Source organism: Cavia porcellus, unplaced genomic scaffold, assembly GCF_034190915.1.
Source record: "Cavia porcellus strain 051 isolate PalLab524CR breed Dunkin Hartley unplaced genomic scaffold, mCavPor4.1 scaffold_5, whole genome shotgun sequence".
Lineage (NCBI taxonomy): Eukaryota > Metazoa > Chordata > Mammalia > Rodentia > Caviidae > Cavia > Cavia porcellus.
Genome location: NW_026947488.1, coordinates 34,954,521 through 34,969,230, shown reverse-complemented (window position 1 = coordinate 34,969,230; position 14,710 = coordinate 34,954,521). Strand labels below are relative to the sequence as shown.

Genomic DNA, 14,710 nt, shown 5'->3' with positions numbered 1-14,710 from the left:
TCTACATCTAGCGAAGTCTTCTGGGAGGGTGACTCCTAGCTGACCCCACTTGAAGGCTGCTGCTTGTTGGTCCCTCCCTGAAGGGACAGGAAGGACAGCACTGTCCCAAAGCAGCTCCTCCGGCCTTGTCTTCACCCATCACCAGATTCAACGTCTGGCTATGTGTGATACAAAAACGCAAATACTCCCAGCTCAGGTTCATTGACAGTGTCAACCACAGGACAGATTCTCTGCTTACAGGACATCACTCTGACACTCAAGAAATGAGTGGCCTTGAGAAGAAAGGAGTGGCTTGGCTGTGTTCTTTGCCTAACAGTTGTAATCCAAATATGGTGGCACTTCGCTACCTATTATGAACTGGATCTGGCCCAAACTCTGAGTACCAAAGAAACTATTTTGGCTTGGAAAGGGGAGGAGCCCCAAGGCCAGTGACCTAACATGTTCTAGCCTACACTTCAGGTTCTCAGCAAATGACAGTAACTGGGACAAAATGGTCAAGTACCAAACTGGGTGAGTTTCAAAGCAGCCGAGTACCAAGGTGTGATGTGTCAGCAACAAAACGGTGATCAGGGCTGCCAGGGCAGAATGGCCTGGATTGCCAGCTAAATTTCCCTTTCCTTGTCAGCACCTTGGCCATGGCTAGTGTCTCAAGCGGACAGTAAAAGCAGCTATTTCTTGGGCTTTGGGCCCCATTCTTCTGGAATGGTGGTATGCAAAGAGCAAGCAACAACTTATTTTCTTAAGGGCCCTGATCACCAGCCTTCTGGGCTTGCTGAGGGACAACACCAAGGGCACAGTGGGGTGTAGGGAGCAGCAGGGCTCCCCCAGGACGGCACTTTTAGCGGGGAGCTGGCTCTTGTGGTCATGCTTTCCTGCTGGGCAGAAAAGCATCCATGCTTTGGATGCAGAAAACAAGTAACAGTGCCAGGAGAAATATCTAGGGTCTCTATACAACTTTTTCTTGCTGTGTCACTCCTGTGACAGTTGGCTACTTCTGTGACAGTCATAACACAGGGGTACAGGGACTGCAGGGTGACCGGGGTCTCCTTTCTCACTCAGCACTGCATGACAGTGTGGTGTGCACAGAGGAAGCTGGCTCTGTGGAGAAATTCCACTCGTGTGCTAAGAACAAACCATACTGGCACAAAGAGCTGCGCGGATGGCGTCCCTTCTGGGATTCCACATGTGAGTGAAAAGTCCTCAGATGTGTACATTACACGGCCATCGTGCAAGAGTGATAAAACTATTCAAACTTTTCCCCAGCCCTGCGTGCTCTCCCCACCTGCTGCCCCTCCAGCAGGTAGCCCAGGCATTCACTCTACAGTGTTCTGCTAATGAACGAGCGTCCCGGCTGTGCAGAAGGAGAGCCAGGAGACTTCCTTGGCACCTCTGTCTAAGCTGCCTTCAGGTCCACTGCAGGCACGGATGGGCTTAGGCTGCTCCCCAGCCTCTCCAGCACACCTGCGTGCTGTTCCAGAACACCAGTTCTGTGCCCACTGCTGGGGTGGCGCCTCCTCCCTGGGAGGACAGCTCTTCTCTAGCATCCAGCCTTTGCCTAAGTGCCCTCTCCTCAGAGAGGCCCCCCTTACTCCCTGCCTCTGACCCTTGTTCCCCTCAATTTTCCAGTTCTCCCTTCATAGAACTATTTCCTTGACCTCTGTGTGAGAGCCAAGGTCTAGGACCCACCCTCCCTTCCCTGCTCCTCATTCTGACCTGAACAGACAGGCTGTTCACAGGAACCGTGTTTAGCAAATGCACACTGTAATGAGACACCAAGAATCAGGGCCTTGTGGACTGCTCGACATTTGTAGTGTCATACTCAAGATGTGTCACTAAAGCAGCAATTCTGAACGTAAGCCAAGGCACACTCACATAGGCCATAGCAGGGGTGGCCTCAATGTTTGAATGAGACAGCAAAGGAGCATCTCATTAGGAATATCCTAGCCAGGGACATGTGTGGAGCTTTAAAAATTAGTATACTTTCTTGAGCCAGGTGTGATGGTGCATGCCTGTAATCCCAACATTCAGGATTGACTGATTCAGCCTTTAGATTAAAAAAATACATATGCCATGTGGCAACTGAGAATTATCATAGAAATTAGTGGTAGGAAAGAGCTATTAGGTCCCATCTGGCCCCTCCATGGAGCAGGAGGCTCCATGAGAGTTCGAGGCCAGCCTAGGCTACAAAGTGAGTTCAAGCCCAGTGAGAACCATATAGTGAAACCCTGCCTCAAAACAAAACAAAACCAGAAAAAAAATTAGTACATGTTTTAAAAGAATAAAATCACAAAAACTAATTTTTCTTAATTGTTTCTCCTTAATCTTTCTGCAGACAGCAAGAAGAGAGAAGTTAAAAGGTTGCAAAAATTTCCCTATTACTTATGTCTATAAAAGTCACGTATAATATTTATTTCTTTTTAAAAATAATTTATTTAATACCAACTAACTGAATTTACTCAAAGTACTAGACAACAAAATTTTACAATGACCAGGAGGGCAGGCTTTGTTACTTGGTTTCCTCCCTCCCTTCTGTACCCAGTGGTCTCCGAGGTGCCAAGGGAGCTGTCTTACGAGTTACTTCCAAGCGTGGTGCGTCCTGACTCATGTTGACACCAGCAGCCCTAGCTGATGCGCACACTGGTCCTGCCAGGGCTCTTGGGAAAAGTTTTCAAGTGATGTTGAATGCTAACCTTTGAATTTTAAAAAAATATTTTAAACTAATGCTTCCCCTTAACCCCACGGCTCCCATGGCACACATGGATTCTCATTGGTGAAAGCAGGATTCAGCAGAAGAACGTGGCACATGTCTCATAATGAGAAGACTGGCAAGCAGAGAACACATGATGAAATCAATGGAATTTTCATATTTGCAAACGAATTTGTGCGTTGACCCATCAGAGGTGATGACGAGGGTCCCTGGCATTATAGCTGATGCACAAGCTGCTGGAGAGGTCTGGCTCTTTCTAACATCACGGGAGACAAAAACCATGTGCTGAAGCCGAGCTGACACCAGCCCAGAGATGAAGCCAAGAGAACTGTGGCTGGCACTGTGCAGGCCCTGTCCCCCAACCTTGCCACGGCCTGGACAAAGCAGGAGGGAACGCTGGAGGGAACACGGCTGCCGGGCCCCGGGGGAGGGACCAGATGGGACCTAATAGCTCTTTTCTACCACTAATTTCTATGATAATTCTCAGTTGCCACATGGCATATGTATTTTTTTAATCTAAAGGCCGAATCAGTCAATGAAGTGACCAGGGTTTTAATGAAAGGTATTTTTCACAAACTGTATCTGCTCACATGTGTTATTTCTCATCCACCCTACACCCGCCAGCAACCCATCACTTACGATTAGGCTGGGAGAAGTCTACAGAGAGAGGTCAAATACAGTGCGCTTTTTTTTTTTTTTTAAATCATTTTCAGTACCAATCAGGAACAAAGAGACTAAGTTTTATTAGGAAATCAGATTTTTTTGTGCAATTTTATGAAGCCACTCACCTTAATCTTTTTCTTATAATTAGATTCATGCTCAGATTTAAGGATTACAACATGCCAATTAATGTTTGAGAAAAAATTAGAAAAGCAAAATTTCTTCTGCTTTTAGAGACAAGATAATGAACTAGAGGAAAAGATGTTAATGAACTGGAACAGTTGCAAAGTGACTTTTGGAATCCAAACACACTTCATCTGGGCTGCCTCCCTGCCTCTCAGCCGGACACAGGACACTGCAGCTCCCTTTGCTGCCTCCTCACATCCTTACCACACTCCTTAGGTGGTACCTGCCACACCCTTTGGTTTAGGAGAGTCAGCTAATTTACTTTTGGCTGCCTGGAGGCACCTGCAAAAGCATGTTGCATTTTGCTTGCATCTGTCCCAAACAGTGGTCTGCGACACCCAGGGAGAATGAGAATAGCCTGCGCTTGGGGAGAGGGGAGAGATGCCAAAGGAGCCAGGAGCCCCTGAGGGTCACAGCTTTTCTGACACCACTTCTAGGAGTAAAGTATGACCGCAAACTCTTCCTAATCTGATGCAGCACACAACTATTACATTTAGCAAGGATTAATGAGTGGTATGGAAATCACACTGCTGTTTCCAACACCGACTGACAAAGAGTTCTACTACTTACCTCTCCGCAAACATTGCCCTGATCTGGGTGCTGAGAGGGACTGGGGGGCCGCACAAGCAAAGCAAAAAGATACAAGCTCTGGTAGAGTGGGATGAGGCACTTCACAGCCCGGCTGGCATTGATGCAGGTGGCACAGATGAGGCTCGGCAGCAGCTTCCCACTGACGATGGCTCCGTCAAACAGAGGCCCAAAAAACGGCACCTGGGGATTCAGAGTGGAAAAGCAGTTTTCAGCAACTGTATGGTAGGAGTCCAACCAAAGAGGAGGACAGATGAGACCTGGAGTGGACATGGAGGCTGTCACCCACAAGACAGATACTGGCTGTCATGGGACACAGTCTGAGACAGTAGCTCCAGAAGCCTGTGCCAGGAGCTCTCCAGCAAAACTTCACATGGCAAATTGTCATCAAGAGTTTTTGTCTTTTCTGTGTTGTCATTTCTAAAAATGGTGCCACCCTAAGTGGCTACATTGCATAGATTATTCCACATGGGACAAGGTAGAATTGGTAATTCTCCTGCCATGGATCCAAGGTGTGTAATGAGTAAAGGACACAATGGTCATTGTTGTCTCTAACTGCACGGTGCTATCTGTAGGTCTCATTCTTCTTCACTTCCCCTGTGCCGCCACCTTACTGCCTGATCTTTGTTCCCCTACTTCTTTAATAGTTAGAAACCTGGATTTCCTCTGCTGGACCCATGTCCACCCCAGGAGCAACCCTCAAAGTCCTCAGGCCTGTCTCTCATGGATCTCTCTCTCTTCCGCCCTCTCATCCATCTAATATGGAGCTTGTGAGCCCTACAAGAACAGGCAATAGGGTGACTCATATTCATTCATTCTTTCACTTTCGTATTTATTCACAAAACATTTATTACACAGATAACTGTTCTATTCAATGAGCACAACAGGGAATGATACAAAGTCCCCGATTTCACTGAGTTTATAATTTACTATAGATTTCAGCTAGGAAAATGCATAAAGTATGTATGTTGTATATTAAAAGTGTTAAGGTGAAAAAGCAGAGAAAAGCAATAGGCCTTTTTTTTGGTATTTCTGAATTCGGTCAAATGGACAGGATGGGTGGGAAGAGAAGGTGACATTTTAGTTCGGATCCACAGGAAGTGGAGATGGGCCATAGCTAGATCACCTGACAGGCATTCTGGGGGGAAGGAAATGTGCGGGCCCATGGTAGAACAGGACAGTGTTTCCAGGAGCAGCAAGGGAGCCACTGAAATTGAGGAGGAGGAAGAGGGCATTAAGGAGACAGGAAACAAGGGTCTCTTGATTTCTGCTCTGAGTAGTTGAAGGCCTTTCTGAAGGGCTTCATGGTAATGCAGCACCCAATTTAACCTGTATTTTAAAGGCCCTGGTCCAGCCACTATGTTGGGAAAGCTGCAAAGGCAAAATCACCTGGGGAAGTAATGAACACTCCAGCAAGAGACAGACAGCAGCCTGGAAGGGAATGGCCGCAGATGTGGGTGAGCTGGGGGCTTTCTGGACAGATCGTGTTCTGAAGGTAGGCTGACAGAGTTTGTGAGGATGGCGGATGAATTGGGAAAGAGAGACTGTCATCAGAGATGGTGCTGTGACTTCTGGCCTGGCAGCCTGAAGGTGAGGACTACCTTTCCCTGACACACAGAGGCTGAGAAGGGTCGTTCCCAGTGCACTCTGAGACAGGCCTGTAGGCATCGCCATGATAGATGAGCAGGCTGTGGCTAAACCAAGCTACAAGTCAGGGGAGGCCTACAGTAGGCAAATACATGGAAGAGGTGCTCAACTGCTGATGAGATTTCTAGCCACAAGACTGTCTGATGTCTGCAAAGGGTAAAAGAAGAGTTCAAGGACAATGTCCTGTGGCCTCCCAGTTCCAGAGGCTGGACACAGGAGAAACAGTGAGAAGACCACTGAGAGGTGACTGGACTTGCAGCGGGTGTTTCAGTGAACAGCAACGTGCCGAGCATAAGCTGGGACACAAACATCTGGTAAGTGAGCCAAAGTCAATAATATTTCACATAATTTAAATTAATGAACGGGTCTGCAGCCTAGGTCTACACCCTTCTCCCAGAAACCCCTTTTCTATAGGCAGCAATGGAAGAGGGGACTGGGACATAGTAGTGAGGGAAGGTTGTGTGCCCACTGGGACAGACCTGGTAAGAAAACTGGTGACCAGTATTCCTTAACAACCATTCAAAAGTGCTTTAATAGCTGAAAAGCAAAATTAAATCTAGCAATGCACCAAAGGACAATGTGTCTTGACTGAGTAGGACTGGCTAGAAGAACCTGAGTGGGTTTAACATGTTCCCACTGGTGTGTTGCAGTGGAATGGTATGATTTCCCCATGCATGACTTTCCCATGTGTGACTGTGCCACCTGAGGGGACAGTCGTGCAGGTACCGACAATGGGTCATACCGCCTGGCAGCGAGGCACACGAATTATGGCTCTGTCCTGAACATGTTAATATTCATGAATCCATCAATGTAATCTATCACATTAATAGAATAAAGGAAAAGAATTATATGACCTTCTTAATAAACTCAAAAGTATTACATAAAATTTTACCCTCAATCATGATTAAACAAATGAGTAAACCACAGAAAACTGGAATAATGAAGAACTGTCTCAACTTAATATCTGAAAGGAAAAAATAATTAATGATGAAATAGTAAATGTTTCCTCCTGGAGATTTGAATAGGCAAGGATATCTACATTCATCTATTCTTTTTTTTTTTAAGGTCACGGGCATTTCAATAAAGAAAAACAAGAGAAAGAAAGAAAAAAAGGAAACAGAGATGAGGATGAAATGAAATAATTTTGATTTGTAGATAACACGATTTTGCTTATAAAAAATCCAAAGAGATTAGTTTAGAATAAGTAAATTATTGTTAAGTCACAGGATATAATATGCCTCTCAAAACAATTATACTACATTTAGATATAGTGTAAATATTGTATACAATTATATTTACACATTGTATTGTAATTATTAGTTATATAATATAAACATATTTATATATTTCTGAATGTTAGCAGCTGACAACTGGAAAATGGCATTTTAACAATGTTATTGAAAATACCATCAAAAATTTAAAATTTGACAAAAGATGTGCAAGACATCTATACTCAAAACTATCATTCAGTACTGAATAAAATGAAAGACAACCTGAATAAGCCAAGTGCAGTAGTGCACATCTGTAATCTTGGCGCTCTGGGAAGTTCATGCAGGAGGATTTCAAATTTGAGTCCAGCCTAGGTAATTTAACAACTTATAAAAATCTCTCAAAATATTTTTTTAAAAAGCGGCGATCTAGAGTTCAGTGTGAAGGCCCTGGGCTCAATCTTAAGTATTATAAAAGAAAAAAAAAAAAAAAAGGACAAATAAATGCAAAGATTTACAAATTTCAGAAATTTGAAGCTTCAATATTATTAGATGACAACTCTTATGAAATTGAGCTATACATTCAAACACAAATCCAAACAAAATTCTAGCAGACTTTTTAAAAAACAGATACGGAGCAGGTGACCAAATGCCTATGAAAAAAACATATACTGACCACTTCCATTACCCGCCTTCAGGGCACACTATCAAGGGAGACCCCAAGACAGACAAACACACAGATGGGGCCGAGCAGAGTCAGAGCAGAGGCTCACACACATGCTAAGCGATCTGGTGTGTTCATGGGAAGAGGGAACCCTGGCTTGGCAGAGACCCTGGGGCTGCCTTTCCCTCTGCCTCATCATACACCAACCCAGCAGGGTTGAGAGCCTGAAATGGTCCAGCTAAAACCATGCAGCCTCTGCAAGAAGCCATGAGGACACCCTCACGGTCCTAGGACAGCAAAGAGCTTCTCATGATGGGCTCAAAGCTTGGCCTGGCCCTCGAGTCAGGCAGAGGCCCAGGAGGCTCTGCAGCTTCTCCATCCTCTTCTCGGCTCCCTTGGCCACCAACGGGCCTTTCTGTCCCCAGTCCTCGAAGTACTATAGTGTAGTACTCGGGAACCCCGCCCTGTCTGACCTCTCTACTGGCTCCCCTGCACTCCTGGGGCCTCAGGTTCCACTGTTACCTCCCGGGGGAGCCTCTCTGTACTCCTGAATCTCCAAGGGACCTGGTCCAACCCTGGTTCCATCTACCACTAACTTTTTTTTGATTAGTGTTAGGGTGGTACAGCCTTTCTACCCCTTTATTTTTAACCTGCATCTTTTTGTCTACACTCCTTTTTTATCTTCTCTGACTTTTATGTGATCTCATTTTTCTCTTCTCTTGGCATATCAATTATAATTCTTATTTTTATACTTTTGTTAGAAGTTTCCCTGAGTTTGTTTGAAAATACATATTTATAACCCAAGACCACCTTCAAATAGTACTGTACTACTTCACAGTAGCCAAAGCACCATTCCCAATTCCTTGGTTTCATCCTTACGACATGACTGTCATTCATTACCTACCCAGAAGCTATAATCGTGAAATACGAATTGCAAGGACTTAGAGAAGATTGTTATGTATGAGACCAGTAAGGAGTAAGAAATATGGAAGAGTCCACTGTGCCCTAATTTTCCTTCCTCTAAACTTTTTCTTTACCTTATGTAGCTGCGTGCTCCTGCCCTGTTTTAATGAGTTTAACATTAATTGCACATAGGACTACTGGCCACGAATTTCTTCAAGTTTTGTTTTCAGGAAAATGGTCTTCTTCACCTCTGAAGGATAACTTCACCAGATATGGAATTCCAGGTCGGTAGTTTTTCTTTATCACGTTAAGAATACCACTTCTTTCTCTGTGTACAGCTTCTGAAGAGGAGGCCTGCATAATTTCTGCCTCTGCTGCTCTTGGCTGTTTTGTTCTTCTAGCTTCTTTTTGGTGTTTGGTTCTCTACAGTTCGTAAATGATATGCTAAGGTGTAGTTATTTTAGTATTTATTTTGGTTTATCACGGACTTGTGATTTGGTGTTTGCCACAAATGTAGAATAATTTCCAGCCATTACTATGGGCTTTTAATTCTTTCACAGAGTTTCTATGTCTGCCTCCATTAGCCATCCCTTCTTGAGTGCTACCCATATTTTTCCACAGTGCACTAGCATGGTTATTTTAAATTCCCAATCTGATAATTCCCAAATCTATGCCATGTCCAAGTCTAGTTCTGATATATGAGGTGTCTCTTAAAATTGTGTTTTTACCTTTCAAATACTTCTTGTTCTTGAAAGCCACACACAAAGCACCAGGTAAAGGCAACTGGCACACTCAGGTATTTCGCATGAGAGTTTCCAGTTATCTGCTCAGGAATTAGGCCGTGCTTATCATTTTCTGTAGCTGCAGCGGCAGAAGCTTTCTTGGATGTCTCTGTTTGTTTTCTTCTATTGCCTCTGAGTTTCCTTCTAGATTTCTATTTTATGCTATCTGAGATGTGCAATTCTTTCAGTTGCAAAGTCCTGCTGATGAAGGCTAATGGTGTGGAGGGGCACTCCACAGTCCTATGACCAGGTCTCTGTCTTTCAATGAGCCTGTGTCCCCCAGCTGTGACTGTCACATGTGCTTCTCAGCTTTGGTTTTTAGCCATCCCTGTCTCTCAGCTTCAGGGAGACAGGAAGATGAAAAGGAGCTGGAGTGGGGCTCTGTGCTCCCCTCACCCGGGCTGGATGGTCTCTGTAGAAATATTTCTTCTGGAAATCAAACTCTGCTGAAAACAGGACGTTTTGGGCATGTTTCAAAGCAGCCACTTATTCTCCTCCTTCTGTTAACACGAGAGGCTTCCCAGTCTTCTCGCAGAGGGAGCTCAGAATGACTCCCCGCCGTGTCTGCTACCCAAGCCTTCGGGCTCCTGCCCTGACACTGGTTCCCAGAAGCTTTTGCTCTGGGCTTCTGTTTAAGAGCCGCAATTCTCTGCTATCTGCCTTTCTGGTGTGTGATTTAATCCCCACACAACCCAGGAGAAGTCCTGTGGATTCTGGATCGTTTTCTTGCAGGTGAGGGTCACACCTTCAGGCTGAGCTGGAAACTGGAAGGCTCCATCTGAGCTGAAACCGGCTTTTCCCTGCCCATCCTTTCCCTCTCTCATTTTTCCTTTGTGACATTGATTCCTACTGGAAACTTCCTGGTTCAACCACCTTGTTATGTATTTACTCTGTAACAGAGGCTCCCTCAGTAAACTGTAGGCTCCAGGGGAGTGGAGCAGGGTCCTGACAGTGTCTGAAAGGCAGCAGCCTTACCAAGCCAGTCCTACCCACTTGACTGAGCAAAGAACTCCAGCCTGGAGGGTCTGGCTGCAGGCTGTCAACCAGAGCTCTTGTCTCCCTCCAAGTTTCTAGAATGAGATCTTCGTGGCCATCTGCCTTCTACTCCATGGGGATGACTGAGAGGCTGAGGACAGAGCTTAAGGGGTGACCACAGACTTCTACTGCCATAGTCTTCTGTCTGGTGGGCCTGTGGAGCCTGAGGTAAAAACAGAGGTTTTGCAAACTGCAAAGATCAGGTGAGGCCAGCACACTAGAGGAAGCAGTGAGACCTGAGGAAACCCAGCAGAATGGAGAGGGACAGAACTGTTGGTCCTGCTAGGGAGAGCTAGTGAGGCATCCCATGGGGGCAGATGGGAAAAAGAGAGTCAAGGAGTTACTGACAGCCTAAAATCCTCCAGGCAAGGAAGATATCAATAAAATAGGAAAGAAGGGCCCTTCCCACTTTCTATCTTTAGTTGCACACTTTAAAGAGTTGATTTAGAAAACACTCCTAACAACTGTGTGCATTTCCTATGGGGAATACTAGAAGTGGCTTCATAATTGTAGGGCGGAAAAAAAAAATTGTAGGGCGGAGTTGTGATAAAAGTGCTCAAGAAGAAAACAAAGCAGCAAAAACGGCAACAACAGCCAGCAAGGTAGCACATTTCAGGGAGAGCTCCCCTGTGCACTGTGGCCTAGTCCCCTAGCACAGCCTGGCTGGGCGGAGATTGTCTATGCACAGGGACAGAAAGGCTGCCTTGGAGACCCCAAGGTCTGTGCCACAGACCGGGCTGTCACTGCCATTTGGAGCACTTTGGCACAGGTTGACTCTGGCCGACCGAAGGAGAGGGTAGAAACCAAGTGACTAGAAGACATGCATGTCAAAGACCAAGCAAGAAATGGGAAAATAAATTTAATTTCTCAGGAAAATCAACCAAGAAGAATTCTCAAAAGCCAAACTATTGTGAAAGTTAAAACAGAAGCTAGGAGTGTATTGCCAACAGTTAGGTTACAGACTGTCTCCTGCTTGTGGTGAGGCTCACTGCATAAATAACTATTCTTTATTATTCTTTGGTAACTGCTTATGGGTGACTCAGTCTTTCAAAAAACTGGGCAAAGGAATATCCAGGGAATTCCTCTAATTAGAAGTGCTTATGAGTTAGAAAAAATTTTGATTTTGACATCACATTTGCAAATGACAGACTTTTTCATGTAGTTTTCAGTGCCATTCCTGGACTAAAAATAATGCTAATAATGATAATATACTAAATCACTTAACAGACTACACCACAACAACCCATTTAACATCATCTTAGTAAATTTTCAGGTTTGGTATTCTCAGGAATCTTCTATAAATGAATGATTTTTTGTATATGACAAAGTTAGCTCACTTTCCAGGGCACTTCCCCCAGAGTATTCTGAAGGACAGGATTCAATCTCTAAAGAGGTTATCTGGTCAGGGTAGGCATACATGTTTAAGAAAGCTGCACATGTAAAATAACAAGGAAGAAATTCACACAACCACAATCAAAGTCAAGCACATGCCCTCTGTCACAGGCTGCTTTAGTGACATGGCCCCTTTCCACACAAGCACAATGCTCGCTCCTTCTGGCCTCCTCAGTGATAATGCACTAGGACTTCTGAAAATCAGCTTCTGCCAGGATTTTGGGAACCTATTCCACACCCAGGTCCTAGGCTACATGTCATCCTGAACAGGGAAGTTCACACATGTACACACAAATGCGCACAACCACATGTGTGCACACACAGAGCTGCTGGCACTACAGAAGGCCAAATGCCACCTTGACAGAGCCATGGGCAGAGTCAGGGCCTGGGGGCAGTCCTTATATTCCCTGACAAGACATCAAGAGACCCTGGTCCCCAGGACAAGAATGAACAGACCCCTGCCTGAGATACCTCACGTGCACAACTGTGAACTGGGCTGCTGGTGCCCGCTCTTTTCCCCTGAGCCTGTCCTTGACTCCTCGCCTATACCACATGGGCCAGGGCTGAGAAGGAAGAGCTTGGAGCACTTGAATGGTTCTCTGTCTGTGCACGCGAGGAGGGAATCCTTCGCCATTGCCACATCCTCCTCTCCTCTCAACAGCATCCCGTCAAGGATGCTTCAGGACATCTTCCCACGGTCACAGATGTGCCTGGAGCTAAGCGCATCCCAGACTCAGAAACAAACCTTCCTAGATCCATGAAGGTACACACAGTGACTATGGCATCCCTTTCCAAACACTGAAAGACCAGAGGGCAACACGGTGGTCCCTAGAGCACAGAACCTCTGGGAGTCACACTGCTGAGGAACACGGGGTGTCCTATCTAGTCCCGAGTCACTTGCATGTTGCCCTATGTGCAAGTCTTGCCAGCATGGCTGACTTGGGGATGAAAGTATAAAAAAATGTAAGCTTGACCATAACCCTGACAACAATACGGATCTTTCCTGTAACTAACAGACTAGTACATCACTATTTATGGAGATGGGTTCATTTTAAAAATAACAATGAGATGATGAAATAATTTAGCAGTGAATGTACACTGATGTTTTTCAATTTAATAATAAAAAAAGTAGTTCAGTATAGCGCTCCAGGAGGGAGGAGTGCCCTCAGCCTGAGGGTTCTGGGTGCCGCACACCCGTGCTTTAGCATGCCAGGTCACAGATGCTGGATGTTACTAAGAGGAGGCAGATTCTGCCAGGCACATAATTTGTATATTTAAGGGAGGTGTATGGAATGAAAAAGCGAAATATGTTAAATTTCAAAGGACTTGGAAGCAATGCTGCCTGTGAGCTTGTATTACAAATAGCCCCACATTATTACATACGCTATTAATGAGGCCAAGTGAATGAAAGTGTGATTTGAATATGCATGACTCTACCCAATGAGCAGGACTTTTGTGTACTGATGAGGTTTTCTTTTCCTCCTAAAAAAGGATTAAAATTATTCTTAGGGAAGTATGGCTGCCCAGAGATCAGTAAAAGAAATGGGTTTAGACCAGAGTCATACTACATTCTGATAAAATATACAGGTGCTAAAAGAATGCCTTTGACTCCACCTACAATTTCTGAAACTTGTACAGGAATATTTCCAAAAGGAGGATTTCTCAACTTCAAGCAGCTGCATCATTACAATCTCTAGGCAAAAATAATTATTTTGATGGCAACCCCTAAAAGTAGGCAAGGTTAAATCAAGCTTTTGAATACAAAGCCTTCACTTCCATATCAAGGAACTCCAGTTAAAAGACCAGGGAATGGGTAAATTATTGCACCACATGGCTGAGAATTAATCTCTGCTGACTAGCTGTAATCTAACGAGGCGTCTGTGTCCCGGGGAGCCCGCAGCATGTCCCTGGCGGTATGTGCAGTGTGTCGAGTCTGCGTGGCACCCTTTGTCCTCGCTCGCAGGCGGCCTTTCCCCTCATTGTCCATAATATCCTCGTGCATCTGGGACGCGTGGAATGCATTCACACTAACAGACTTACCATTGTTTTCTCTCAGAAGCTTTGTTGAGCAAAGACTGCATCATGGTTACTGATAATTATATTGCTTAATTAATCAAGACAAAAAAAATTTGCAAATCATTGCCTGGTTGCCAAGCAGGGAGATAAAAAATGACAACAATACAAGCTGAAGCAATATAACAAAAGTAACAGCTATCTGATCAGAAATTCTTATATAATGAAGCTATTAATGCTAAATCGGTTAATGTTAACATTGCTCCAGGTGTCTCTACTTAGATGCAAACAAAAAAGGCTAGCATTATGGATATAAAAGGCCAAATGTTGCCATGGATTCTGTAACCTGATAGAGAGGACAGCCTTTTCATTTGATTAGGGAATGCAATTTAAATACCAGGGACCCAAGCCAAACAAACAGACTTTCCCTCCGAAAACCTCTTGCATTCACCCTGGGGTCAGTGGTTGGTGAACAAAAGGTCAGCCACACTTGCCCTGGAAATGTCTGGATTAATTTTATTACATTGTAATGGTCTGCACTTTAAATGTTGGGATAGCCCTAAATTTCTAGTACCCATTATTCTCCTCTTTCCTTTAGACTTTTTGAATTAAAATATGAAGAGAGCAATTTGCTCAATTTATCTTGTCAGAATTTATGATCAAATTTGGAAAACTTACATATTTTGTCAGGAAATTTAAAAGGTATATTTAAGACTTTTATGCACCTTATGCTACTTTTTAAAAACTCATTTTTGACACTTCCCAGTGAATCGAAACACCTTTCATGATCTTCACTTACTTCAAAAATAAAGATGACACTCCTAGGACTTTCAATTACATTTTAGAGGGCAGTTTCAAAAAAGAACTGATAAAGTCAGTTAACCAATACTAAACGTCTATTTTTGAACGCTGCAAGATACTAAAC

General features: G+C 44.5%; 1 protein-coding gene across 7 annotated transcripts in view; it reads right to left on the bottom strand.

Annotated features, from left to right (window-relative positions):
• Positions 1-14,710, bottom strand: part of Ralgapa2 (Ral GTPase activating protein catalytic subunit alpha 2) — a 256,314-nt gene that overhangs the window by 63,887 nt on the left and 177,717 nt on the right. For all 7 annotated transcript variants that reach the window (XM_063248618.1, XM_063248619.1, XM_063248616.1 and 4 more), the window contains one exon: positions 4,197-4,324. In XM_063248618.1, coding sequence (XP_063104688.1) covers positions 4,197-4,324 — 128 coding nt within the window. The remainder of the gene's footprint in view (positions 1-4,196; positions 4,325-14,710) is intronic.